The sequence below is a fragment of the Jaculus jaculus genome, chromosome 9, assembly GCF_020740685.1.
Source record: "Jaculus jaculus isolate mJacJac1 chromosome 9, mJacJac1.mat.Y.cur, whole genome shotgun sequence".
NCBI classification, from domain to species: Eukaryota; Metazoa; Chordata; class Mammalia; order Rodentia; family Dipodidae; genus Jaculus; species Jaculus jaculus.
Genome location: NC_059110.1, coordinates 107,219,996 through 107,246,292, shown reverse-complemented (window position 1 = coordinate 107,246,292; position 26,297 = coordinate 107,219,996). Strand labels below are relative to the sequence as shown.

General features: G+C 52.3%; 1 protein-coding gene across 2 annotated transcripts in view; it reads left to right on the top strand.

Annotated features, from left to right (window-relative positions):
* Positions 1–3,310: 3,310 nt before the first annotated feature.
* The window catches only part of Itga3 (integrin subunit alpha 3), a 38,226-nt gene continuing 15,239 nt past the window's right edge, over positions 3,311–26,297 (top strand). For both annotated transcript variants that reach the window (XM_004655563.2, XM_004655564.2), the window contains exons 1-16: positions 3,311–3,516; positions 11,012–11,139; positions 11,681–11,760; positions 14,074–14,323; positions 17,378–17,464; positions 17,843–18,050; positions 18,485–18,681; positions 20,974–21,062; positions 21,166–21,302; positions 21,464–21,550; positions 23,063–23,130; positions 23,203–23,339; positions 23,839–23,988; positions 24,088–24,185; positions 24,706–24,853; positions 25,232–25,300. In XM_004655563.2, coding sequence (XP_004655620.2) covers positions 3,311–3,516; positions 11,012–11,139; positions 11,681–11,760; positions 14,074–14,323; positions 17,378–17,464; positions 17,843–18,050; positions 18,485–18,681; positions 20,974–21,062; positions 21,166–21,302; positions 21,464–21,550; positions 23,063–23,130; positions 23,203–23,339; positions 23,839–23,988; positions 24,088–24,185; positions 24,706–24,853; positions 25,232–25,300 — 2,139 coding nt within the window. The remainder of the gene's footprint in view (positions 3,517–11,011; positions 11,140–11,680; positions 11,761–14,073; positions 14,324–17,377; positions 17,465–17,842; positions 18,051–18,484; positions 18,682–20,973; positions 21,063–21,165; positions 21,303–21,463; positions 21,551–23,062; positions 23,131–23,202; positions 23,340–23,838; positions 23,989–24,087; positions 24,186–24,705; positions 24,854–25,231; positions 25,301–26,297) is intronic.

The window sequence follows — 26,297 nt, the reverse complement described above, 5'->3', positions numbered from 1 at the left end:
GTGGGATCTGGGATTATGAACTCGGATATTCCAGCTTGAGCATGAAACTTTATTTATTTTTTTATTTACTTATTTTTATTTTATTTTATATATTTTAAATAAATATATAAATAAATTTAAATAAATATATTTTAAACAAAGGAAACTTTATTTATTTATCCAGCTTTATTGACTGAGCTATTTCCCTAGCCCTCTCCCTTTACTGCTTTCTTAGGACTCCAGACTCACCTAGATCCCCAATACTCATGTACCAGTGGTGGCTTCTGCAGGAACAAAAAATTAAAATCCACCCCTTGCAGGAAGAGCTGCTGTCCCTGCTGCCCCAGGGGCTGTGTTAGGTGTGCCCAAGGTTGCATATGCAAAGGAGAATTGAACAAATGCAGCAGCTGTGTGACGTAGGGACAGCCTTGCACAAGTAAGACCACATGTAAAGTGATCGGCCTGTACAGACCTGGATTTATTGCACATACAACTCTAATCCTTGCTACGTTGCTTTTTCTAAAAATTTTAATTAATTAATTAGTTAATTTGACAGAGCAAGAAGGGGAGAGAGAGAGAGATGGGTGCACCAGGGCCTCCAGCCACTGCAAATGAACTCCAGACACGTGTGCCCCCTTGTGCATCTGGCCAACGTGGGTCCTGGGGAATTTAACCTGGATTCTTTGGCCTTGCAGGAAAACTCCTTAACCGCCAAGCCATCCCTCCAGCCCTACATTCCCTTTTCTTTGAAGTATATATGTGACTGAAGATAAAAATTGTTGGCCAGGGGCTGGAGAGATGGCTTAGCAGTTAAAGCACTTGCCTGTGAAGTCCAAGGATCCATGTTCAACTCCCCAGGTCCCACACAAACCAGATGTACAAGGTGACGCATGCGCAAAGTCACACATGTACACAAGGTAGTGCATGTGCCTGGAGTTCGATTATGGTGGCTGGAGGTCCTGGCTCTCTCTCTCTCTCTCTTGCTCTCATTCTTCTCACTCTCTCATTTAAAAGAAAAAGAACAAGAAAAATAAATAAATAAAGGCCTGGCTGGGTGTGGTGGTGCATGCCTTTAATCCCAGCATTTGGGAAGCACAGGTAGGAGGATTGAGGTGAGTTCAAAGCCACCCTGAAACTACATAGTGAATTCCAGGTCAGCCTCTGCTAGAGTGAGAACCTGCCTCAAAAAGACAAAAAAAAACAAGAACATAAGCTGGGGAGATGGCTCAGTGGCTAAAGACACCTGTTTGCAAAGACTGCCAGCCTGGGTTCCATTCCCCAGCACACATATAAAGCCAGATTCACAAAGTGATACATGTGTCTGGAGTTCATTTATAGTGGCAAGAGCCTCTGGCATGCTGATTCTCTTAAATAACGAAATAATAATTTGGGGCTGGAGAGATGGTTTAGCTGTTAAGCGCTTGCCTGTGAAGCCTAAGGACCCCGGTTGGAGGCTCGATTCTCCAGGACCCACGTTAGCCAGATGCACAAGGGGGCGCACGCGTCTGGAATTCGTCTGCAGTGGCTGGAGGCCCTGGCGCGCCCATTCTTTCTCTCTCTCCCTCTCTGTCTCTTTCTCTATCTGTCGCTCTCAAATCAATAAATAAAAATAAACCAAAAAAAATTTAAAAAAAGAAATAATAATTTAAATTACAAAATTTTAAAGAAACACATAGAAAAAATACTCAGAGAAAAAAAAAATTTTCTGCTGCAATCATAAAGAATATGTGAGTTAAGCCGGGCATGGTGGCACACTCCTTTAATCCCAGCACTCGGGAGGCAGAGGTAGGAGGATCGCCATGAGTTCAAGGCCACCCTGAGACGACAGAGTTAATTCCAGGTCAGCCTGGACCAGAGTGAGACACTACCTCAAAAAAAAAAAAAAAAAAATATATATATATATATATATATATATATGTAAGTTAGACTCAAGAAAGTACACAGTGACCTCTTGAAGTTTTCCTTTCAGTCTGATTCTCTCTGTGGACAGTGAAATCGCTGGTCCTGGCTGAGCGGTTTCCATCTGACACGACTACTGCACATCTCTGGGGACTGAGGACCCACCCAGTCTCCTCTCAGCCCAAGCCTAGGTGGGAGGAAGGGACCAAGTGCAATTCTGTTTGACTGGGTACTGAAGGAAAGAGTGGGCGAGACACCGTTTCAGTCTGGGTTCTCTATCAACACCGTGGGCTAGACAGTTGTCCCTCCATCTCAGAAGGCACAGTCCCTAGAGACTAATGTCCTTTTCCTAATTACAATCAGCGGGACAGATGGTTATTACCACGGTCAAATATCTGTCTGGCTTTGCGGAGGAGCCGGTTCTAGCTGGCATCAGAATGAGTAGGGGCTTGTGGGCCAGAGGAAGACGTATTCACGAAGACACTGGAGGGACTGGGTACGAGGAAGAGAGGAAGAACATCCAGAGACCGCCAGCCACCTGCCAGGGACTCACAGCTCAGCGGGAGCCAGCATTGCAGACAACCGGGTGCGGATGTCGCTCCCCCCCCCTCCCGTACCCACCATGAGCCAACGCCTAGTCTGTCCAGCGGGGACGCCCGCCGGTGGCCGCGCCCGGTTCTCAGCAAAGCGACCGGACAAATCCCACCCTACTGCACCCCCGGCCCGGCCCCGCCCGTCCGATCCATCTTGCTGGGGAGCCGACGCTGCCAGGGAGAAGCCGGGAGGGGGGAAAAAAAAACCAGGCCGTGGGAGCGAGCTCTGGACAGGTGTCCGAGGGAGAGGGGCGGAGTCGGGGTGGGAAGGATGAGAAGGGAGGGGCGGTGCTGCGCCTTTAAGAGGCGGCGGCCGAGCCCGGGACCTTTTCTCTTTCCCCGGAAGGAAAGCGGAGCCCGGGCTGGGCGCGCAAGGTGGGGAGGTGCGGGGCTGGGCGGCGAGGAGGCGGGGCGCGCGCGCGGAGCACCGCTCCCTCCCTCCCGTCCAGCTTGCGGTCTCCCGGGTCTGCCTTCCCCGATCCGCCGCCACGCCGGGATCGAAGTCGTTGGCACCTCCAAGTGTGGGGGCGCGGCCGGGACCATCTGGGGGTCCGGGTGCACTGGGTAGGGGACAGTGATCCGGTGGCGTATCGTGCGGGAAGAACAGACCCACGGACCTTGAGCGAGGGGTCGGTGCGCGCCCTGCCTGAGCAGACGTGAAACTGACCGAGGCCGGGACGTGAAACTGATCAGCGCTGCGGGCGCAGCGGCGCGGGCCAGCTCGGCGGGCTCGAGTGTCCGGTGGCGGCGCTGGGAGCAGGTGAACAAGGTCCTCTGTCCCTGGCGCGGCGCCCTCTCGTGCCCCGGCCCGGCCTGGCTCCGGCTCGCGTCCGTAAGCCATGGGCCCCGGCCCGCAGCGAGCGCCCCGTGCCCCGCGCGCGATGCTCTACGCGCTCGCCTTGATGGTGGCGGCCGGCGGACGCATCGTCTTCACCTTCAACCTGGACACCCGATTCCTGGTGGTGAAGGAGGCCGGGAACCCGGGCAGCCTCTTCGGCTACTCGGTCGCCCTCCATCGGCAGACGGAGCGGCAGCAGCGCTACCTGTAAGTCGGGCTGGCGGGGGTGGGGTGGGGTGGAGGAGACAGTGTGGGCTCCGGTGCGGATCCCGGTGCCGGGTCGAAACCCTGGGCCGGCTGCTGCTGCTGGCCTTGATGATTCAGGATCAAGGGGGCGGGTACCCCGGCAGCCTTCTCTGACTGTGGGGCTTGGCGGGAAGTGGAGCATGGGGGGCCGTAAGCAAGTGCTGACCTGGCCAGAACCTGTCTAGACGCCGCCGCTGCACGCTTTAGACCTCTCCTGCGAGCGGATGTAGGGTCTCCGTTGCCTGTGAACTCGGTACCTAGCATTAGCTTATCCTCGGGCTTGGAACTGGGAAACACTGCAAGATAAGCACCTACGGCCCCTCTTTCCCTCTGCCCGGGGAGAACCCGCGAACATGCACTTAAACCCCCTTACACCTCTCATTTAGTTTGTGGTCACAGCAACCACGCCCTCTGCAGAGCCGGGCTGGACGGCTTCTCGAGGACTTGGCATTGAGGAGTGAGGCGATGAGGAGAGTCTGGGCGTTTGGAGCTGTCCAGAGGATCCTTCTGACCCCTAGAGGAGGGGACCTGAAAACTCAGAGTAGACGCTATCCCATGCTCCCGAGCCCCGAGCCCACCCTGAAGGAGTCGTGCGCTTCCCCCAGACATCTTCCCCGCATTCCACAGACTCATGTTGAATCGGCAGCTCTGAGTGTGTTTGTTTTGGTTTGAAGTGGGAAATGGTGTTTTTCTCTTTCTTCTGTTCTCTCCTTCGCAAACTGCTGCAAGGAGGAGCACCAGAAAGCTGGGCGGAGGGGTGGAGGGAGGGAGGAGGTTACATCCAGCCGCCTGCCCCTCCCCACGTGCACCCATGCCCTAAGGCCTGTGTCCAGGTGTCTGAGGGCTCTCTGCCGGGGTTCAATGTGCTGCCGTTGGCAGATGGAAGAAGAGGGTGGCTGGAGGAAGTAAGGCTGACCTGGGATGGACCAGTGGTTAGGACAGATCAAACAGACCCCCTTCTACCTCTTTGGGCTGGGTGACATGTCAGCCATCTGCACCTTCCTGGTCTATGACTCCACGGAAGGCCTGACCACAGTTAAGTGTGAATAGAAACCTCTCCCTTTTCTGACTGGCCTGCAGAAACTTGAGGACGTTTGGAATGTTCAAAGTCCAAACTCATTTTAGCTTTGGCCTCTGTCCATTCTACTCACCTGAACTTGGTCTCCACCCCATCTGTCTCCTACAGAAGATAGGGCGACACACCCTTCTGGGGCCCTTCGAGACCATGGGTACAGGTTGCTCCAGCAATGCTCTACCCCAGAAGACATTTTTTTTCAGGCGTTTCAATGCTGAAATCTGAGCTAACAGTGAAAAGAGATCAGGCTGGGAAGAAAGTAAAATTCTGCAACTCTTCCCCTGCTGCTGTGTGACCTTAAGTAAGATACTTCCCTTTGGGGGGTCAGTCCCCCCACTCCCTGCCTCCCTACCTCCAAGAAGATCTATAGGTTTCTTCCTACCTCTGCTGGAGTGTGCCAGACACCTTGGCATTGTAGAGAGAGAGGAGGCTCAAGGCTCAGTCTCCCATTGCTGGTGTCCTGGCTTGGCTGTGTCACTGACACTTGAACCTTAGTGTCCTCATGTGTGGGGAATATTCCTCCTTAGTGTTGATGGTGCTTTCATGAGATAGTGTGTGCCCACTTCTCTAAGGGGTACTTGAAGGCTCTGGGGGCTGAGGCCAGGGTATGGAAGTACATCCTTTGCCCAAGGGCCCTGCCCATGATGGCTGAGAGAGTTCACCTTTCATCCCGGGCAGTTAGAGAGGTGCCAAAACCAGTGACTCTCTGAGAGGCCGGTAATTCTGGTGTTCTCAGTGCTGCCCGAGGCTGCTTCTGTATCTTAGCTCATCTTCTCATCTTGCTGAGTGCAGCCCTTAGGACTTTTGGGACAGCCAGCTGGGCCAGCTGGGCTTCACTGCAGCCAGCTGTGTAGTCAGATGTGAACAGCTGCCCGAGTTGTCCAGAGAACTGCTTTGTCAAACTTCAGCGTCAGGTTCTCTTAGTGCCAGAGTCCCTTGGGAAGAGCAGGGTGATCCCGTAGTCCATACAGGCCCTTTGTCTGGGGTTCGCAGGAGATTTTCAGGATGCGCCAGGGACCCCTGAGATTATATGCAAAATCGTGTATTGGTACCTTGTCCAGAGGCAAGAGGAGGGGAAGAGCACGACATTTTTGTTCTCCAAGAAGGCTTTGTCTCAATAGTGACTAAAAACCCAAGGGGGACCCTCTTTGCTACCCTGCTACCTTCATGTCCAGGCTGACGCCTCTCTCGGAACTTGGCCCCAAGTGCTCAGACTCTGGTAGTGAGGATCCAGGCAGACCCTCACTTTGGGACCTTGGTAAGCTGTAGGAGGGCTCTTCAGAAGGAGAGAGGCTATTCCTCTGGTAGGTTGTTACTGCCTCCCTGCACCTGCTCTGGCCTGACCTTACGGGCTGGGGTGCAGGGGAGATCCTTCTGGACCCCCCCTGTCCTTTTCACCCTTGACTGGAAAAGCGAGTGAGAAGCCTGGTGAGGGAGTGGCTGCAGCTCCTGGAAATGAGGTCATGACTGAAGTAGGCTGGGGCCTGGCTTACCTGCCATGCCCTCCTGAAACATGCTCCCTGGGCAGGGTGGTGCCTGGCAGCCTCCGTGGCTCGTGCCAGCAGAAATGGCACAGCAGTTGTGGCTGCAGGCACAAGGTCTGCACATGCTGTAACCATTTCTGCTGGCTCTCTACAATGACTGGTCAAGGCCGAGGGGCTTTAAAGTGGGCACAGGCAGTGGAGGGCTGGTCTTGCAGAAAAAGCAGCAGCAACGGGGGCTTTGTGGGTGGCAGGGTGGCATGTACCTGTCATCTCAACACTCAGAGAGGGAGGCAAGGGACAGTTGGCACTTCAAGACTAGCCTGGACTACATTGTAAGACCTTGCCTCAAAAACAGGGGATGGGAGCCGAGCATGGTGGTGCATGTTTTTAATCCCAGCACTCAGGAGGCAGAGGTAGGAGGATTACTGTGAGTTCGAGGCCACCCTGAGATTACATAGTTAATTCCAGGTCAGCCTGGACCAGAGTGAGAACCTACTCGGAAAAACCAAAAACAAACAAACAAACAAACAAAACTGGGGGTGGGGAGCTTGGTCAGAGCTTAACAAAGGAGGAAAGAAGAAGGAAGATGTCCATAGTGAGAGGAACTGAGGTTAGCTGACACAATGCATGCCGTAAGGAGTCAAATATGGAATACCTACTGAAGAGCCAGTACAGGAGAAGAAATGAGAAAAACAGCCTTGCTCTTTTTCACCCTCCGCCTCATCAAGGTCTCTTCCTCCTGCCCTCCGTATGCTTTCACTCCCTCCAGCTTGTTGCTCTGGTTCTATGGCTGAGTCACCCAGGGGAGGGGGCTGGGTGGGCAGTGTGAGGAGGAGTAGGGGAGGATGGTGAGGGCTGTAGTTTCAGCCGCCATGAGAGAGAGAGCCTCTAGGGAGGTGGCTAAATCAGGCAGCAGGCCTGGCACAGACAGAGCTGGGATTCAGGGATCCAAGAACTGACCTCCCCCTGCTCAGACTGGGGCAGATCCCACTCCCTCCAGCTTCCTGGCCTGGTGTTGGAGAGGAACAGAGGCAGTTAAAGATCCCAGGAGGAAGGCCGTGGGGACTCGTGGCCTAAGTATTAGGTCCTCTAACCCGCTTTGAAATCTTCCTATGGGAACACCTCCCTGGGATAAATGAAGCCTGGGAATTTGAATCCTATAGATTTTTCTTTGAGTATCACCCTGCCCCGAGTCCCAGGGGCCCCTTCCTCCTGGGGTGAGCCAGCTTGGTGCCCTAAACTCTCCTGGGTCCCATTCCCCTGCCTTCTATTCTACCACTTTCTGTTCCGCTTTTCCATTCGCTTTGAACTGCCTCGGAGGAACAGAGGAACAGAGGCGTGGAGGGCTGGGGCAGGGTGAGGAAGGGCCCCACTCCCTTTACTTGGAGCTCAGGGGCTCCCCAGAGGATAGGAGGAGCTTTCTGACTAAGCCAAATGAAAGGGTAAGGAGGCAGCTCTTGATCTGCCATTTCACCCATCCCCCTACCTCCAGAGGTGTTCCCTGCTTCCCCCAGCCCAAAAGAGGGGAAGTCCCATCTTCTGTCTTCCGAGTTCTATCTAGGGTTCCTTCCGTCTTCTCTCTGCCTTCTGTGGCTGGGAGATGGGTTTAGTGGTGGCCTGGAGGGGCCAGCTTTTTGTCTCTGATCTGCACCCAACAGCAGGTAGTAAACAAAGATGCTTATTTGCATAATAGTGTTCATTTCAATTTTCATACCACTAAAGCCAGCCCACTCTTGGAATTCTCTAGCACTCCCCCGCCCTTCTCCCCGCCCCCCAACACATGCACACAGACACCTGGATGGTTGGGAGGCAGCTGGACCCTACCTTCTGAACTGGCCTTTCCCCATCTGCGCATAGGCTTCTGGCTGTAGACCCACTGCATCCTGGGCAGGAAGCCAGAGGGCCTTAATGGGCCTCTAAGCAGGCCAAGTAGAAGCTAAAAATACTCCCAGGGGGTGTGGGGGAGCTCCCAGTGGAATCTCTGGGGAGGGAGGGACCTGGGATGTGGACCTAGGATTAGGGAATTGGCCCTGTCCCCGACCCATCTGTGGGCACAAGTGTAGCTCATGGTAAGAATGGGAGAGTGTAGGTAGTGTGGAGACTTATTCCAATCCAGTCACCATTCATGCTTGGCTCTGCTTGTTCAACACCTCAGGAAGCTAAGAGGAGGAGCCCTTTAGACATTCCTAGCAGAGATGGAGCCAGGAGACCTGGAGATCCCACTCCTCGGACACCTCCTGCTAGGTAGCTTGAGCAGGGCAGCTGCAGCCATGATATCCCCCTTCACCCACCAAAACCCATTCAGGGTCATTATACAAAGACCCTTGTCCCTCACCTCCAGCCATTTCTGAACTTCATCTGTAGATTAGCCATCAGCATCCCCCACCCGTCCCCGCAGACTGCCTGGGGTCCTTGGACCACAGAAGTCCTACCTAGGTTCCACTCCAGGTTTTCTAACCTGGCGGGATAGGAATTTCTGAATCCCTGGAGGGAGTCTGGGCCAGGCTAGGGCCTAGTCCTGGTGCCACAAGAAATCAGGGCAGCAGTATTCAAGCCAGCCATGGCTTTGTAGGCAGAAAGCCCTTTTGCAGAAACCCTGAAGTTGGCAGGACAGTGGCCATCCCCATTTCACAGAAGAGGCACCCAGGACCCACAGAAAGGAAAATGGCCACTTGACGCAAAAACGCTAGCTCCCAGGCTGAGATGTTCCTTTCCCACGGACCCTGGCTTCCTTCTCTCATCTGTCAGGCATGTCAGGGGGCGGATGTCCATGGGTGGTCAGACGGTAGGCTCTGGAGGCCCCCTCCTAAGCCTGGACAGAAGGTGACTAACAGGCTGGCTTCCCTATCTGTCCCCTGACATCTACCCTGGGGTGTTCATACCGCGACTCTGCTTGGGGAAGCTTCCCCTCTGCTCCCAAGAACACTTCCCCAGGGCGAGGTCTGGCAGCAAATGTGAGGTACCGGCTGAAGTCCCTCCTCCTTCCTAGCATCCCCCAGGCAGTGCATTCCTGACTGTAGTAGACAGGCATCGCAGGCCTCAGCATGCCCAGGCCCTGCCATACCCACTCCCTGCTGTCTTCCCTTCCTGGTCCCTGGCAGGGCTGTAGGCACAGCCGTTGCTCAGCGCTTCCAGACTGGCAGGAGGTCCGGAGCCCAAGTCCTGAGCCTCAGGGCCATAGTGTTGCTGGAGCTAAAAGAGAGGGACACCTGGAGGGTGCTGCCACACAGGAGGCTGGAACTGTCAGGAATGGGGTGGGGGTGCTTGTGAATCCTGGAAGAACAGAGAAGCTGCGGGGGGGGGGGGCGTTGATATGGGAGTAGAACTGAGTTCTAAGGGTGGCCCAGATTTTATCCGGATAGCCTGTGATGGGCTGAGGAACTTCCTCTCACACATATCCAAGGATGGTTTTTTAAAGACTGTCCTTAGCTGTAGTATTTCAGGGCTGATCCCCTGTCCCAGTGAGGGGGGATTAATTAGGTAGCCAGTCAGGAGAGAGGGCCCAAAGGGGGAACGCTGCACAGGCCTGTCTGCTTCAGCCGAGCCAGAGTTCAGTGTCTGATCCAGCCTGTGCAGTCCGGTTTTGCCCCCCTGGTCCTGAAGCATGGCCCTGAGCCCAGACCAATCACCTGAGCGTGAGGGTGAGCCCACCATAATAAGATTATAAATATCCTCAGCAGGCAGGCAAGCTCTCTTTCTGACTTTTCTCCTCTCCTGAACTTCCAGATCCCTGTTCTGGTATGACAGCCCCCCCCCATCATTTTGGCTCTGCTGGGCTGAGATGGGGTGGCAGTACACCCATGTGGGCGCTCTACCCCCCCCCCACACATGGCAGGAGCTCTCTGCACTTTTCTTCTCCTAATCAAATAAAATCTCTCTAAGTCTTACCCTCTGGTCTATGGATTTGATTCTTTAAATTCATAAGGTTCTGGGGATACCCTAAATTTATTGGCCTGTTGGTATTGGCAAGAAGCCCCAAAACTCCCATAACACCTCTACCTTCCAGTCACTCCTCTGGTGTGGGATGGGTTGCCAGCCAGGGCCCTAGCATCCTTGGAAACTCTTGGTGGTGGTGTTCACAAAGACGGATTCTGGGGACAAGGTGATAGTCCTCTCCCACTACCACCCGCTAGAACTCTGCTCTGGCCCACATTGTACTAGAGGCAGGTACTGAGCCCCATCCCTTACCTTGTGTACTTGTCCCAAGGCAGGGATGAGGGAATGTGGCCACCACTCAGGTCACTTAGAGGCCCAGGCCTCCTAGAGCTAAGTGCTCAATGGCTTCAAGAGAAAAGATAGAGGCTTTCAACAACACACCCACACCCTCAAGATTCTCTCTTCTGCCCTCCCTTCTGACCTCCAAGACTGGAGCCCCTCCATCTTTGCTGTTTTCCCATCAGAGACCAAACAGCTCCTTCAGAATCCCAGATCTGTCCACAGCATTGCCTTGCCTCAAGCTCCTCTGTGGATCATTCTAGAGCCTCGCTACCCTCCCCTGGTGTTCCTGCCCCCATATTCTTCCAGGGCTCCAGCTGTATGGGGGGGTTGGTCTCTGAATCACCTGCTGACTTGTGCTTCCCGGCCCTTGAACGTGCTGTACTTTTGTCTAGAATGTCCTTCCTCCCCCTTCCTGTCAGTCTTTGTCCTCAAAGCCAGGCCTGGGGCACTTTGTGCACAGCCCTCCCTCCTTTCCTCATAAGATGCTTACCAAGCTTGTGTTTTCTGGCCTGCCTCCCCCTGCTCTGGATTGTCCTGGAGGGTGTGGACTGAGGTCCATTCATGCCTCAGCCCCAGAGCGTGCATGGGTTTGATGCTCAGTGAGTGAGGGTTCAATTGGAAGTTGGCTAGAAGGAAACTTAGAAAATCTGAGCCTGGCCAACCTGCTTCTCTTCCCCAGGCTTCTGGCTGGTGCCCCCCGGGATGTCGCTGTGCCTGATGGCTACACCAACCGGACTGGGGCTGTGTACCTGTGCCCCCTCACGGCCCAAAAAGACGATTGTGAAAGGATGGACATCTCGGAGAAAAGTGAGAGGGGGCTGGGGAGCAGGGCTCAGTCCGGAGCTTGGCTGGAGCCCAGAGAGAATGACCTAGAGCAGGCTTGCTAGCTGAGTGTGCTGGTACACATTCCGAAATCCCAGAACTCCAGAGGCAGAGGCAGGAGGATTGTGAGAGTAAGGCCAGCTGGGGCTACACAGTATGTTCCAGGCTTGCCTGAATTACACAGAAAGACCCTGTCTTAAAAAAATAAATGCTGGCCGGGCGTGGTGGTGCACGTCTTTAATCCTGGCACTTGGAAGACAGAGGTAGGAGGATCGCCATGAGTTTGAGGCCACCCTGAGACTACATAGTGAATTCCAGGTCAGCCTGGGCTAGAGTGAAGCCCTACCTCAAAAAAACAAAAACCTGTTGCCTGGCTGGGGAGTCTGGAAAGAACAGGCCACCTGGAGTAGAACGCAAAACAATAAAGAGCAGGAGATGGGAGGAGGGAGGGCTGCCCTGTGAAGGCTTTGGATGTTGAAATCTGGGGGTGAGGGACCCTAGCTCATGAGTCCTCCCATGCCCGCAGGTGACCCTGATCATCACATTATTGAGGACATGTGGCTTGGAGTGACGGTGGCCAGCCAGGGCCCTGCAGGCAGAGTCCTGGTAAGTAGACACTCACTGTCCTGTCGTCCACCCCCACGGGGAAGGCAGTGGAGTGTGGCGGGGAGTCTTCTGTGTGTGCGTGTGCTGGGGCCTTCACACGCAGGCCTGCATGTCCCTTGTTCCCAGCATTCCCGGGGAGGAGCTTCCCTGGCACTCTACCAATGCTGGGCATGGTGTGGGTCCTATGTGACCCTCACGGGCACTCACCATTTGTGGGAAAGAGCAGAGGGAATTTAGGAGGGGGAAAGGGCAGAGAGGGCCCCAGGCGGCTGGGCGCTGGCTGCTGCTTCTTCCTGGGAGGCTGGCTGCCGGAAGAGGCATAGCCCTGCTGACCCTGGCTTACCCAGTTCTGGTTTGGGGGCCACTCCCTGCTGCCCGATGTCACCTTCTGCAGACATTCTTCAGTGCCAGCCCCAAGGGGGTGTTTTAACTTTTTTAAATATGTATTTTTCAATTAACAACTTCCATGATTATAAACAATATCCCATGGTAATGCCCTCCCTCCCCACACTTTTCCCTTTGAAACTCTACTCTCCATCATATCCCCTCCTCTCCTCAATCAGTCTCTCTTTTATTTTGATGTCATCATCTTGTCCTCCTATTATGATGTTCTTGTGTAGGTAGAGTCACGCACTGTGAGGTCATGGATATCCAGGCCATTTTGTGTCTAGGGGGAGCACATTGTAAGGAGTCCTACCCTTCCTTTGGCTCTTACCTTCTTTCCATCGCCTCTTCCACAATGGACCCTGAGCCTTGGAAGGTGTGATAGAGATAATTCAGTGCTGAGCGCTCCTGTCACTTCTTCCGAGCACCATGATGCCTTCTGAGTCATCCCAAGGTCACTGCCATCTGAAAAGAGAAGGTTCTCTACCAAAATTGAGAGTAGCATTAATATATAGGTATGAACATTAAGAGAAGTGCTTACTGGGCAGTTTGATGAGCATAGTATATACATTTAGCCAGACAGCAGCAGATGTTGGGGTGTTTTAACTTTTGATGAGCTTTGGCAAATAATATAAACCTGTGTCAATTAACACCCATGAAAGAGATCATTTTTACCTCTCTGCAGAAAGCTGTCTTGTGTCAACTCCCAATCAGTAATTACTCACGTAGCCAGAGAAACTGTGATTTGTCACCTTTGAACACTTATAGGTTCCACGTTGGTGTCCTGACACAAAAACACCTTTCTTTACTCCCTGTTGTGTTCAGGTGTAAGTCTAGTGAGTTTAGACGCTGGATCCTTAGCAATTGGTTACTCACCTGCCCATTCATTCGCTCAGCAAATATTTACCTAACACCTACTGTGTACCAAGCACTATGCTGGCATCAGAAACTTAGCAATGCCTAAGGACGGGCTCTTTGACATGCTGGTGGCACTCCGAAGGGACAGAGAAAGCAAATAAACAAGACCTGTTTCTAGAATCTGTCTGGCCACAGGCACCTCTTTTTTCTTGTTTTGTTTTGGCGGTGCTGGGGGTTGCACACCTGCAGTGTTCCCAGCGCCGTGTGTGGGGTCTCACCTTCGTGAGGCAGCCCGGTGTGGTGCATAAGAGATCAGGCTTTGGAGTCAGTCAGCCTTAATTTGAATGCTTTTGCATTCTTTTTTTTCTGTCTGTGAAGTCTTGAGCAGGTTAAATTTGTGGGGGTTTTTTGTTATTATTTTTTTTTAATCCAAAATGGGTAAAATCCCTATACCAAAGTGTTGGTGAGCAGGATTAAAAGAGTTAATATGGGGAGAGCTTGGACTTGTGTTTGGCATATAGTAAGTGCTCATATTGATGGTGTTATTATTACTATTTTAAAAAGGTCTTTTCGAGCCAGGCGTGGTGGCACACGCCTTTAATCCCAGCACTCGGGAGGCAGAGGTAGGAGGATCGCTGTGAGTTTGAGGCTAGTCTGAGACTACATAGTGAATTCCAGGTCATCCTGGGCTACAGTGAGACCCTACCTTGAAAAAAAAAAAATACAAGGCCACCTGGGTATGAGAGAAGCAAGTTTCCCAACCTCTCTAGAAGTAGTTCCTTTTACAGCAAGGAACCTAAGCCCCACGTTCCCTCATTTCCCCCCTCTTCCTTTCATCTCCAAGCTGTTCTCAAATTCATATCTCCTGGCACCTCCAAATCTGCTCCTGACCTTTAATTCCCAAATTCTGGAAAGGTGATACAGGCTTAAGCATCCCAGTGGGATGAGAAAAAACCAGGAGTCCCCCCTCAGCCCCTGTTCTGCAAAACCAGTGGTGCGCAGGGACAGGGAGACAGCTTGCCATGAGTCTCTGCTCTTGGCTGAGGCTGTGTGTGCTGGGTGGTTCCCCAGGTCTGTGCCCACCGCTACACCCAGGTGCTGTGGTCAGGGCTGGAGGACCAGCGGCGCATGGTGGGCAAGTGCTACGTGCGGGGCAACGACCTGGAGCTGGACCCCAGTGACGACTGGCAGACCTATCACAATGAGATGTGCAACAGTAACACCGACTACCTGGAGACTGGCATGTGCCAGCTGGGCACAAGTGGCGGTTTCACCCAGAACACTGTGTACTTCGGTGCCCCTGGTGCCTACAATTGGAAAGGTGGGGACCCTAAGGGAAAGAGGAGGAGTAGAGACCATCCACCCTCAGTTAGCCACTGGAAGCACCAGTTCAGACTATCCAGATGAGGGTGTAGCAGAGACAGGACTCCTGAGTCAACAGAACCAACCACTGTGACCTTTGCCAAGTAAGAGTGGCTTTCACGTCACCTCACATCACCATGTGCTAGAGGGTTCACACACATTGGCTTAAGTAATCTCAAAATGCTCCTTTAAAAAATATTTTTATTTATGAGAGAGAGAGAGGGAGAGAGAATGTGTGTACCAGGGCCTCTAGTCACTACAAACAACTCCAGATGCATGCACCACCATGTGCATCTGGCTTACATGGTTCTGGAGAGTCAAACTTGGGTCCTTAGGCTTCGCAGGCAAGCGCTTCAACCACTAAGCCATTTTTCCAGCCCCTAAAATGGTCTCACACTGGAAATTCACTAAGTGGCCCATAGCCCAAGGCTGTCCTTGAATTTGTGGCAATCCCCCTAAGTGCTGGGATTACAGATGTGTTCCTGGCATTCCGAAAATAGTCCTATGAGACAAATCTTAACATACTCATTGTACATGATGAAAAACTAAGTAAGTCTTAGAGAGGGAAATTGCCCAAGGCCAACAATAAGTTACAAAACCTAGATTGGAATGCAGGTCCATCTGACTGGAGCTTTACCTCTGGGAACATACAATATGCTTCTAAAACAACTCTAAATAATACGTTAGGATTTGGTATAATCAAGAGTAGAAGTGGAGCCGGCTGTGGTGGGGCACACCTTTAATCCCAGCACCTGGGAGGCAGAGGTAGGAGGATTGCTGTGAGTTTGAGGCCACCCTGAGACTCCATAGTGAATTCCAGAACAGCCTGGGCTAGAGTGAGACCCTACCTCAAAAAACCAAAAAAAAAAAAAAAAAGAGAGTAGAAGTGGGGCTGGAGAGATGGCTTAGCAGTTAAGACACTTGCCTGCGAAGCCTAAGGACCCATGTTTGGCTCTCCAGATCCCACTTTAGCCAGAGGCACAAAGGTGAGGCAAAGCACAAAGTCGCAGATGCCCACTAGGTGGCGCAAGCATTGGGAGTTTGATTGCAGTGGATGAGGCCCTGGTGCTCCAATTCTCTGTCTCCCTTCCCCCACAAAAATAATTAAAAAAAAAAAAAAAGTAGAAGTGGGGCTTAAGAGATGCCTTAGTGGTTAAGGCACTTGCCTGTGAAGCCTAAGGACCCATGTTAAACTCCCCAGGTCCCACCTTAAGTCAGACGCGTAAGGTGACAGGCGTGCAAGGTTGCACATGCGCACAAGGTGGTGAACGTGTCTAGAGTCCAATTACAGTGGTTGGAGGTCCTGGCAGGCCAATTTTCTCTCTCTCTCTCTCTCTCTCTCTCTCTCTCTTGCACTAAAAAAAAAGGGGGGGGGCAGTCTGCTGGGCTTGCCTCAAAAAAAAAAGAGTAGAAATGGGGGCTGGAGATAGCTCATTGGTTAAAGATATTTGCTTGCACAGCCTGATAGCCTGGGTTCAAATCCCCAGTACCGATGTAAAACTGGAGTTCATTTGCAATGGCAAGAGGCTCTGATGTGCCCATATTCTCTCCCCATCTCTCTCTCAGCTTGCAAGTAAATAAAATTAAAACAAAAAAGAGTAGAAGTAGATGGTCCTAGAGGCATGGACTTGCAATCCCAGTTACTTTGGAGGCTAATTAAGGAGAATCATTAGCTCAAGGCCTGCCTGGGCAACTTGGTGAGACCTTGTATCAAAATAAAAGGCAAGGTCTGCAGGGCATGGTGGTGCATGCCTTTAATCCCAGCCCTTGGGAGGCAGAGGTAGGAGGATCACTGTGAGTTTGAGGCCATCCTGAGACTACATAGTGAATTCCAGGTCAGCCTGGGCTAAAGTGAGACTCTACCTCAAAAAACAAAAAATAACAACAAAGGCAAGGTCTGACACATGCTCCTGGGCTGGAGCAAGACTAACAGTGTCTAAGAGAGGCAAGGCTAGTGTCTAACACCCAGGAGCCTTGAGGGCAGAGACCTAGCTGTGCTCTGTGGCCATTTCCCATGGGACTCAGCAGTACCTTTGCTTCCCTGAGCCTTACTTTTCTGATCTGCTCAATGAGAGCCATCAGAGTTGTCAGAAGAAATGAGTGATGGATGAATGGCAGTTTTCCCAAATTTTAATTTTCTTGAGGCAAGCCCAACAGACTGCCTTTTTTTATGGGGTGGGAGGGAGGGATAGAGAATTGGGGCGCCAAGGCCTCCAGCCACTGCAAACTCCAGATGTGTGTGCCCGCCCCCTTGGGTGCATGTGCAACCTTGCACACTTGCCATTGTGTGTCTGGCTTATGTGGAGACATGGCTTAGTGGTTAAGCACTTGCCTATGAAGCCTACGAACCTCAGTTTGAGGCTTAATTCCCCAGGAGCCACGTTAGCCAGCTGCACAAGGGGGTGCACACAACTGGAGTTCGTTTGCAGTGGCTGAAGACCCTGGTGTGCCCATTTTCTCTCTCTCTCTGCCTCTTTCTCTCTCTGTCATTCTCAAATAAATAAACAAAACTAAATTTAAAAAACTTTAAAAATAATTTATTTATTTACTTACAAGCAGAGAGAGAAAGTGAGAGAAAGACATACAGAGAGAGAATGGGCACACCAGGGCCTCCAGCCACTATAAACAAACTCCAGATGGATGTGCCACTTTGGGCACATCTGGCTTTACATGGATACTGGGGGACTGAACTTGGGTTGTTAGACATTGCGGGCAAGTACTTTAACCATTGAGCCATCTCTCCACCCACAAATTTTAAAACTGAATTTGATAGCAGAGAGGGCCTTTTGCCTTGCAAATAGGCTCCAGACCCATGTGCCACATGTGCATCTGGCTTTATGTGTGTACTGAAAGAACAGAACCCTGGTCAGCAGACTTTGCAATCAAGTGTCTTTAACCACTGAGCCATCTTCCCAGCCCACAGATTTTTATTACTGTTGTTATGGGGATGTGTTGGATATGGTGGAAGTGGTGACTGGTACTTCCCGCTCCCCCATCCCCAATCTTTGTACAGGAAACAGCTACATGATTCAGCGGAAGGACTGGGATTTATCGGAATATAGCTACAAGGACCCAGAGGACAAAGGAAACCTCTATATTGGTGAGTTCAGACCTGATAGCCCAATGGGGAATGGGATGGCTGGCCTGCCCCCTAGCAAACTGGCCCTCCTACCCCTGGTGTGCAGTGGAGTGAGGCTGCTTTGCAGGCGTGACTAGTGGCATTGGGTTAACACACAGTTATTGAGAATGACCTGCATGTGAGGCTCTCAGCCAAGTTACCATTTGCAAAGTCAATGCCTTCATGGAGTTCACAGACTAGTGCGCAGGGCAGCCTGGGATTAGATCCAGGGCCTATCTTTATGCCCAACTTGCATAAAGGGATAGAATAATCGGGGACAGGTGACGAGAGGAGTAGGTCTAGCATAGAAGAGGACAAAGTTAACTGGGGCCTTGATTCAACACCTTCCCCTCATCCCAGGGTACTCGATGCAGGTAGGGAGTGCCATCCTGCACCCTACGGACATCACTATTGTGACGGGTGCCCCACGCCATCAACATATGGGTGCCGTCTTCTTGCTGAGCCAGGAGGCAGGTGGAGATCTGCGGAGGAGGCAGGTGCTGGAGGGCACGCAGGTGGGCGCTTATTTTGGCAGCGCCATTGCCCTGGCAGACCTAAACAATGATGGGTGAGAATCTAAGAATGTGGGCAATACTCTGGGGTCAGGAAGAGAGGTGTGGGGCTTGGGGTAGGCAAGTGGAAGTGTTGTAATCACGCATTTGCTCATCACGGGGTTTTGCAGTCAGACTTCAGGGGAGACTGCATTTGCATCCTATTTGCATATCATTTGCATGACTCTTGAGTTTGCTTGTCCATGCCTGTCACTCGTAAGGATCTATTGGGTGGGGGCTGTTTGGGTGTGAGCTCTGCCTTCATGGTCTGGCATGTTAGCTATCTGGTAGGTCATGTTGGCTTTCCTGTATCCTTCCTGTAACCTATGGCCAGAGGTGCGATCGTGCACCCATGCAGCTCCAACACAATCATGCTTGTTAAATGTGGGTTATGTTCCTATTGAGGAGCTGACCAAATACTCTCATTCCTTCTTCCTTCTCTCTTGTGCAGGTGGAAGGACCTCCTGGTGGGTGCACCCTACTTCTTTGAGCGGAAAGCAGAGGTAGGAGGTGCTGTCTATGTCTTCATGAACCAGGCGGGCACCTCCTTCCCTGACCACCCCTCCCTCCTGCTTCATGGCCCCAGTGGCTCCGCCTTCGGCTTCTCTGTGGCCAGTATTGGTGACGTCAACCAGGATGGATTCCAGGGTATGAGCCAGAGTGACTAACTGCATTCCAGGCTTGACAGGACCCAGGAATGTGCCCGGGACCCTGATTGCTCACAGCAGTACTAGAAAGGTTATGCACAGGTGTGGCAGAGGCAAGCCTTGGGGCTCTCCTGGGCAGGAGGTGGGGATTGGGGAGGGGTGGGGGAAGCTGGCCTGAGAGTGCACAAAAGAGAGTGTCCTGCAGGTACCACATGAGCATGAGAACTTGCCTGATGGACCCTACTGTGGTGGCTTGATTCGGGTGTCCCCCATATACTTAGGTGTTCTGAATGCTAGGTGATGGAGATTTGGGAATTAATACCTCTGGGAGGCAGTGTCATTGTTGGTGGCAGGCTTATGGGTGTTATAGTCTGTGTCCCCTGGCCAGTGTTTGGCACACTCTTCTGTCCCTATTGTCCACCTTATGTTGGCCAGGGGGTGATGTCCACCCTCTGCTCATGCCATCATTTTCCCTGCCATCATGGAGCTTCCTCTTGAGGCTGTAAGCCAAAATAAACCCTTTTCCCCCCACAAGCTGCTCTTGGTTGGGTGATTTCTGCCAGCAATGCAAACCTGACTACACCTCCCCTAAAGAATGCAGTGTTTGCTAGAGACAGGCTGGGTGGATGCTCTGAGAGCCAGGCAGAGGAACTGCGGGTGATGTGGAGAGAGGTCTGGAGCAGGGCTAGAATAGGATAGCTTGATACCCTGAAACATGATTCTGCAGGCATGTGACCTGGAAGCAGGTAGCAAGACTGGAGGAAGTAAGCTCAAGAATGTAGAATATGAGAATTGGGATAAGAAAGGAAAGGGCTGGGATAGGCTGGAGAGATGGTTAAGTGGTTAAGGTGCTGGCCTGCAAAGCCAAAAGACACAGGTTCAATTTCCCAGGACCCACATAAGCCAGATGCACAAGGTGGTGCACGTGTCTCGAGTTTGTTTGCAGCATCTGGATGCTCTGGCATGCCCATTCTCCCTCTCTCCCTCCCTCCCTTACTCTCTCACCCTCTTCCTCCCTCTTTCAAATAAATAACTAAAAATAAAATAATTTTTTAAAAAGAAAGGGCTAGGACCAGGAGGGACCCCTAGGGTTGGAGGCTTATCATCTGTGCTATGCAGAACTTGGGGAGCAATCAGACCTGGCTGGTCATGGAGAGGATAGATTAGGGGTGAGCCTGGTTGCCAAGGGAGTACTTAGCTTCCCCAAAGGTAGTTCTCTGACAACCTGTTTCCCAGAACACAGCTGAGAACCAAAGAGAAGGTAGTGAAGCTTCTTAAGAGGCAAAAATGCATTCCAGGAAGGTCAGCCAGCAAGGCCCAAGCACTTGCTACAGATCGATGGTTTCGGCTTAGGATCTACTTACTCTTCTTGGCATATACTTTCCGAACAAGTTTGGCCTTCCAGTTATCCGGGTCTTATCAGATCAAATGCTGTAAAGCAGAAAGAGGCCAGTAATGTTAAAAGAGATCATCATAGTTGGGTGTGGTGGCACACCCCCATAATCCCAGCACTTGGGAGGCAGAGATGGGAGGCAGAGGTGGGAGGATCACCATGAGTTCAAGGCCACCCTGAAAATACAGAGTGAATTCCAGGTCAGCCTGGGCTGGAGTGAGATCCTACCTTGAAAAACCAAAACAAACAACAACAAAACAAACAGGGGTCAGGGCTGGAGAGATAGCTCAGGGGTTAAGGCACTTGCCTGCAAAGCCTAAAGACTCAGATTCGATTCCCCACTACCTATGTAAAGCCAGATGCACAAAATGGTACATGCACCTGGAGTTCGTTTGCAGTGGCTGGAGACCCTGGTGCACCCATTCTCTATAAGTAAATGAATTTTAAAAAATTAAAAAAAAAAGAAGCTGGGCATGGTGGCATACACCTTTAACCCTAGAACTCAGGAGGTACAGATAGGAGGATCACCATGAGTTCGAGGCCAGCCTGAGACTACATAGTGAATTCCAGGTCAGTCTGAGCTACCTTGAAAAAGAACCAGGGTGTCTGGAAAGGAGGTTGGTGGGAAATGGGGGAGGGGGAAACACCCGGTAGTGCTAGTGAGTCTAGGGTACACTTCTGCTGTGGCACTGACTTGCTGTGTAACTTGGGGAAGCTTTTTCCTCTTTCCTGAACTTCCTTTTCTATCTGAGCCTCAGAGCTCCGTACCTCCCCTATTGTTCTGCAGACTTCTAAGACGGTGAGGCCACTATGTCACTGGGCTCTGTGGCCTGTGGCATGGGATGAGGGACCCGGCAGGACCATGGTTCCTGATGACTCTGTCCTGTCTCTCCTCTCCAGACATTGCTGTTGGAGCTCCATTCGAGGGCCTGGGCAAGGTGTACATCTACCACAGCAGTTCTGGAGGTCTCCTTAGGCAGCCTCAGCAGGTATGGATGGGTGGGATAAGTCTGGTGTTGGCCCTGCTCCCCCTCAGGCTCACTTCAGGAGCCTATCCCAGAGCCTCTCCCTGCCACTTCTTCCTGGCTCTAGATAATCCATGGAGAGAAACTAGGACTGCCTGGCTTGGCTACCTTTGGCTACTCTCTGAGTGGGCAGATGGACGTGGATGACAACTTCTACCCGGACCTGCTAGTAGGGAGCCTGTCAGACCACATTGTGCTGCTACGGTGAGCCTGGGGACCATGGGCAAGAGCAGTTCTCTCCTCCGTCCCCATCTGTGTGGAGTCTGAGTTCTGCCCATATTCAACACCAAGGAAACCTGAGTCCCAGCCCTGGTCTGGAGCAGGCAGGAGGCACTAATATCAGACTGCTTCTCTTGTCCCTGCAGGGCCAGGCCAGTCATCAACATCCTCCACAGGACCTTAGTGGCCAGGCCAGCTGTGCTAGACCCCACACATTGCACAGCCACTTCCTGGTAAGACTGTTCTTCCTACCCACCCCTTCCTGAAGTATAGGTAGGTCAGGAGGGGCCCTGGGCCCCAAGCCTCTTCTGATATCTTGTCTTAAGTGGCTGGATTCTGGGGCCAGTATTGTCCTCTCTACCCTACCTCATTAAACGACAAAGTTCCTTACAGAAGCTAATGAATGAATTAGGGACAACAGAACATGAGGTTAAGAATGGGAACTCCGGGGCTGGAGAGATGGCTTAGTGATTAGGGCACTTGCCTGCAAAGCCAAAGGACCCAGGTTTGATTCTCCAGGACCCACATAAGCCAGACGCACAAGGGGGCACATGCATCTGGATTTGTTTGCAATGGCTGGAGGCCCTGGTGCACCCATTCTCTCTCAACCTGCCTCTTTCTCTCTCTCTTAAATAAATTAAAAAAAGAAATTAAGAATAGAAGCTCTGAAAAGATTAAAAGATAGTAATAAAAGTAAAAGGTGTGCCAAGTCCAGTAGTGGTGACACCTTTAATCCCAGCACCCGGGAGGCAGAGGTAGGATGATCTCTGTGAGTTCGAGGCCACCCTGAGACCACACCGTGAATTCCAGGTCAGCCTGGGCTACAGCGAGACCTTACCTCATACTGTCTTCACTTGTAATCTTTTTGGAAGCCCATGTTTTAAAACCCTTTTTCATTTTTTTTTTTATTCCTATGATACATGGGCCTCTGGGTTCCATGATCTTTATTCTCCCCACCTTCCCTTTTCATTTTCAGCCCTTTTCCCTGTTATATCCGAATAAAATGTGGCATTTTTAAAATTAAAAAGAGAGAGAGGAGAGAGAGAATGGGAACTCTGGACCACATGGCTCATTGCAGAGGGAGGATAGGGAGGACTAGAGCTAAAGGGCAAGGGCGAGGGCCAGGGAGAAGAAAGAGGGAGGCTTTCAGGTGGACTGAAGTGGGGAAGGAGAGTCACCTTGGACAAATTATTAGTCTCTCTGAGAGTCGCAGATTCCTCATCTATACAAGGTAACAACTAACTCAGGGTTCTTTTGGTAATTAAGTACGATAATGTACAAAAATTCCTTACCACAGTACTGTATGCCTTAAGTGCACAAAAATGTTAGTTGCTAAGAAAGTGATGACAATATCAATGACTATGGTTTTTATGTGAGTGAGGACAAAGGGAATAGAGCAGGGAATTGGATAGGTGACTGGGGGAAACGTGTGTGGCAAAAGGAAACCAAGACTGAAGGGAGACCTGGGTTCAAGACTAGGCTGGGGCCATCCATTTACTGATGACTTCAGACAGGTCCTGCTCTCTGGGTCTCAGTTTCCCCACTGGTGACTTCTGACTTTATTTTCTGCAGTTCATGTGGGGATAGAGAGGGGAAAAGCTGCCACCCTTTGTGAACTCCCCAGTTTTGGCCCTGCCTTTCCCCCAGAAGGGCTCTGGGTTACCTTTGACTAGTACAGGAGGAACAGCTAGGGCCTGGCTGTCCCTCCCACTGTGACCAGGCCATCCTGTGCATCCCCTTAACAGTGTGCAGGTGGAGCTGTGCTTTGCCTACAACCAGAGTGCTGGGAACCCCAACTACAGGCGAAACATCAGTGAGTGTTGGGGTGCAGGGTGTGGGGGAGTAGCTCACCTGGCCATTCGCTGACCTCCCTGTCTACCTGCAGCCCTTGCTTACACTCTGGAGGCTGATAGGGACCGCCGTCCTCCCCGGCTTCGCTTTGCCCGCAGCCAGTCAGCCGTCTTCCATGGCTTGTTCTCCATGCCCGAGACGCGCTGCCAGACACTGGAACTGCTCCTGATGGTGAGAGAGAAGCACAGGGCAGGTGGGGTCTCCAGGATTCCTGGAGGATGTGACCAGTATGGGGTGAGGGAGGGGATCTCCCCTAGACAGAGGTTGGGGAAGGCAGTCTGGAATGCCTGATGGGAGATTGAGGAGGAGCAGTACACAGCACCTAGCACATAATGGAGGAGAGATAAGCCCTGGGGCCTAGAGGTGTTGGCTCGAGCCCAGTGTGAGTTGGGAGGAGTCCCTGACTTGGGGCCAGCTCAGTCTTTTCATGATGTAAGGAGAGAACTGGGACCAGAAGACTTGATGGATGAAGTTGATGAAGGGAACTGGGGGCAGGGAGTACTGTCTTCTCTATGGGGGTGCCAAGATGATATGCTCAATTTGTTGACTGAAGTAGAGGGGGCTTAGCCTAATGGGAGAGGTTCCAAGCCTGGAATCTTGGGAGGTGGGAGGAACTCGAGGAGGGCAGGGTTAAGTTTACCTCACCCTCTCTCTGTCCCTCCCTCCCCAGGACAACGTGCGCGACAAACTTCGTCCCATCGTGATCTCCATGAACTATTCGTTGCCTCTACGGATGCCCGAGCGCCCCAGGTTGGGGCTGCGGTCTCTGGACGCCTACCCGGTGCTCAACCAGGCGCAGGCCCTGGAGAACCACACCGAGGTGGGCCCGTGCCGGGGGAGAGAGACGGGCTGTGGGGTGAGAGACTGCTGCGAGGTGCGGCCTCTCATGCATCCCGCTGCACGGCCCCCCGCCCCCTAGGTCCATTTCCAGAAGGAGTGCGGACCCGACAACCAGTGCGACAGCAACTTGCAGATGCGCGCCGCCTTCGTGTCCGAGCTGCTGCAGCCGCTGAGCAGGTGGGCTCTGGGCGGCGCGGATTGGCCAGGGGAGAAGCAGGGACCTCACTGGCTAACAGGATCTTAGGGCGTGGTCTCACTGGCTTGGCGCTGGGGAGGGGGTGGGGAAAGTGGAATGAGGCAGGGCCCTCATTGGATAATGGGATCTTGGGGCGTGGCCTCACTGGCTTAGTGCTGGGGAGGGGGTGGGGAAATGGAGTGGCCTGGGGAGAGGCAGGGTCCTCATTGGCTAACAGGGTCTTGGGGCGTGGCCTCACTGGCTTGGTGCTGGGGCGGGGGTGGGGAAATGGAGTGGCCTGGGGAGAGGCAGGGTCCTCATTGGCTAACAGGGGCTTGGGGCGTGGCCTCACTGGCTTGGTGCTGGGGGCGGGGGAATGGAGTCCGCTGAATAGGACAGGTGGGAAAATTTCCTCCAGGTGAGGCTGCAGGACTGGGCCTCTGGGAGTTTGCTGGCGCAGAGAGGAGGGGCCCTGGGGATGTGGGGCTTTTGGCTTAGTTCAGGGTTTCTCCCTCCCCTCAGGCTCCAGTACAGCAGAGACACCAAGAAACTGCTTCTGAGTATTAACGTGACCAATACCCCGAGTCCAGAACGGGCTGGGGAAGATGCGCACGAGGCGCTGCTCACCCTGGAGGTGCCTCCCGCCCTGCTGCTGTCTTCAGTGCGCCCCGTGAGTGTCTGAGGACCACGTGAGGGGGCTTCCTGCGCATTTGCATCCCAACGTATCTCTCTCTCTCTCTCTTTTTGTGGTTTTTTGAGGTAGGGTGTCACTCTAACCCAGGCTGACCTGGAATTCACTCTGTATTCTCAGGGTGGCCTCGAACTCACGGTGATCCTTCTACTTCTGTCCCCCTTCCATCCCAGTGCTGGGATTAAAGGCATGCACCACCACGCCCGGCTCATTTATTTGCATTATTCTTTGCCTTGTGCCCGCCTCCTCTGGGCTGGGTCCTCTCTGGTGTGTCTCTGCTGCTTGGGCAGACAAGCCTGTGGGGTTTCTCATTCTGAGGACAAGCCCAACCCTGACCGCATTTATTTCCTTCCTCAGTCTGGGACCTGCCAAGCCAACGAGACCATCTTGTGCGAGCTGGGGAACCCCTTCAAACGGAACCAGAGGGTGAGCCCTGGCCACATCCTCCCACTCCAGGAGGGTCCTGGCTGTCTTCCAGAGAGATCCCGTTGGCTCACCTCCCTGCTTCATGGGCCTCTTTGAAGCAAAGAAATGGTGGGGGGGAGGCTCAGCAAGGAGCGAGGAGAGTCCCAGTCAGGACCCTGGCATGATGCTAGGGTGGGTGTGGAGGCTAGTTCACTGAGTCCTGTTGCTACACTCTTGAACCCACTGCACTCTCTTATCTGATACAGTTTTCTCTGAGGAAGTATCTGCTACCTTACAGAAGAGAAAACACAGGCTTAGACAGTTTCAGTTACCTGCTCCAGGTTGTGTACAAGTAGCAGAGTTCTCAAAAGTAACAGAGGGGGCCTGGAGAGATGGCTTAGTGGTTAAGGTGCTTACCTGCGAAGCCAAAGGACCCAGGTTTGATTTCCCAGGACCCACATAAGCCAGACGGACAAGGTGGTGCATGCATCTGGAGTTCATTTGCAGTGGCTGGATGCCCTGGCAAACCCATTCTCTCTCTCTCCCTCTTTCTTTCTTTCTTCCTCTCTCAAATAAATAAAAATATTTAACTTTTTAAAAAGTAACAAAGGGGGCTGAAGAGAAGGCATAGTGGTTAAGGTGATTGCCTGCAAAGCCTAAGGACCTAGCTTTGATTCCCCAGTAACCACATAAGCCAGATGCACAAGGTGGCACAGGCATCTGGAGTTCATTTTCAGTGGCTGGAGGATATGGTGTGCACATCTTCCCCTCTTCCCTTTATCTGCTTCTCTCTCTTATAAATAAATAAATAAATAGGTTTTTTTTTTTTTCAAGGTAGGGTCTCACTCTAGCCCAGGTTGATCTGAAATTCACTATGTAGTCTCAGGGTAGCCTCAACTCATGGCCATCCTCCTACCTCTGCTGGGATTAAAGGCATGTGCCACCATGTCCAGCATAAGTAAAACATTTTTTAAAAAAAGTAACAGAGGGAGATCACTTAAAGAGGAGAAGGGGGCGG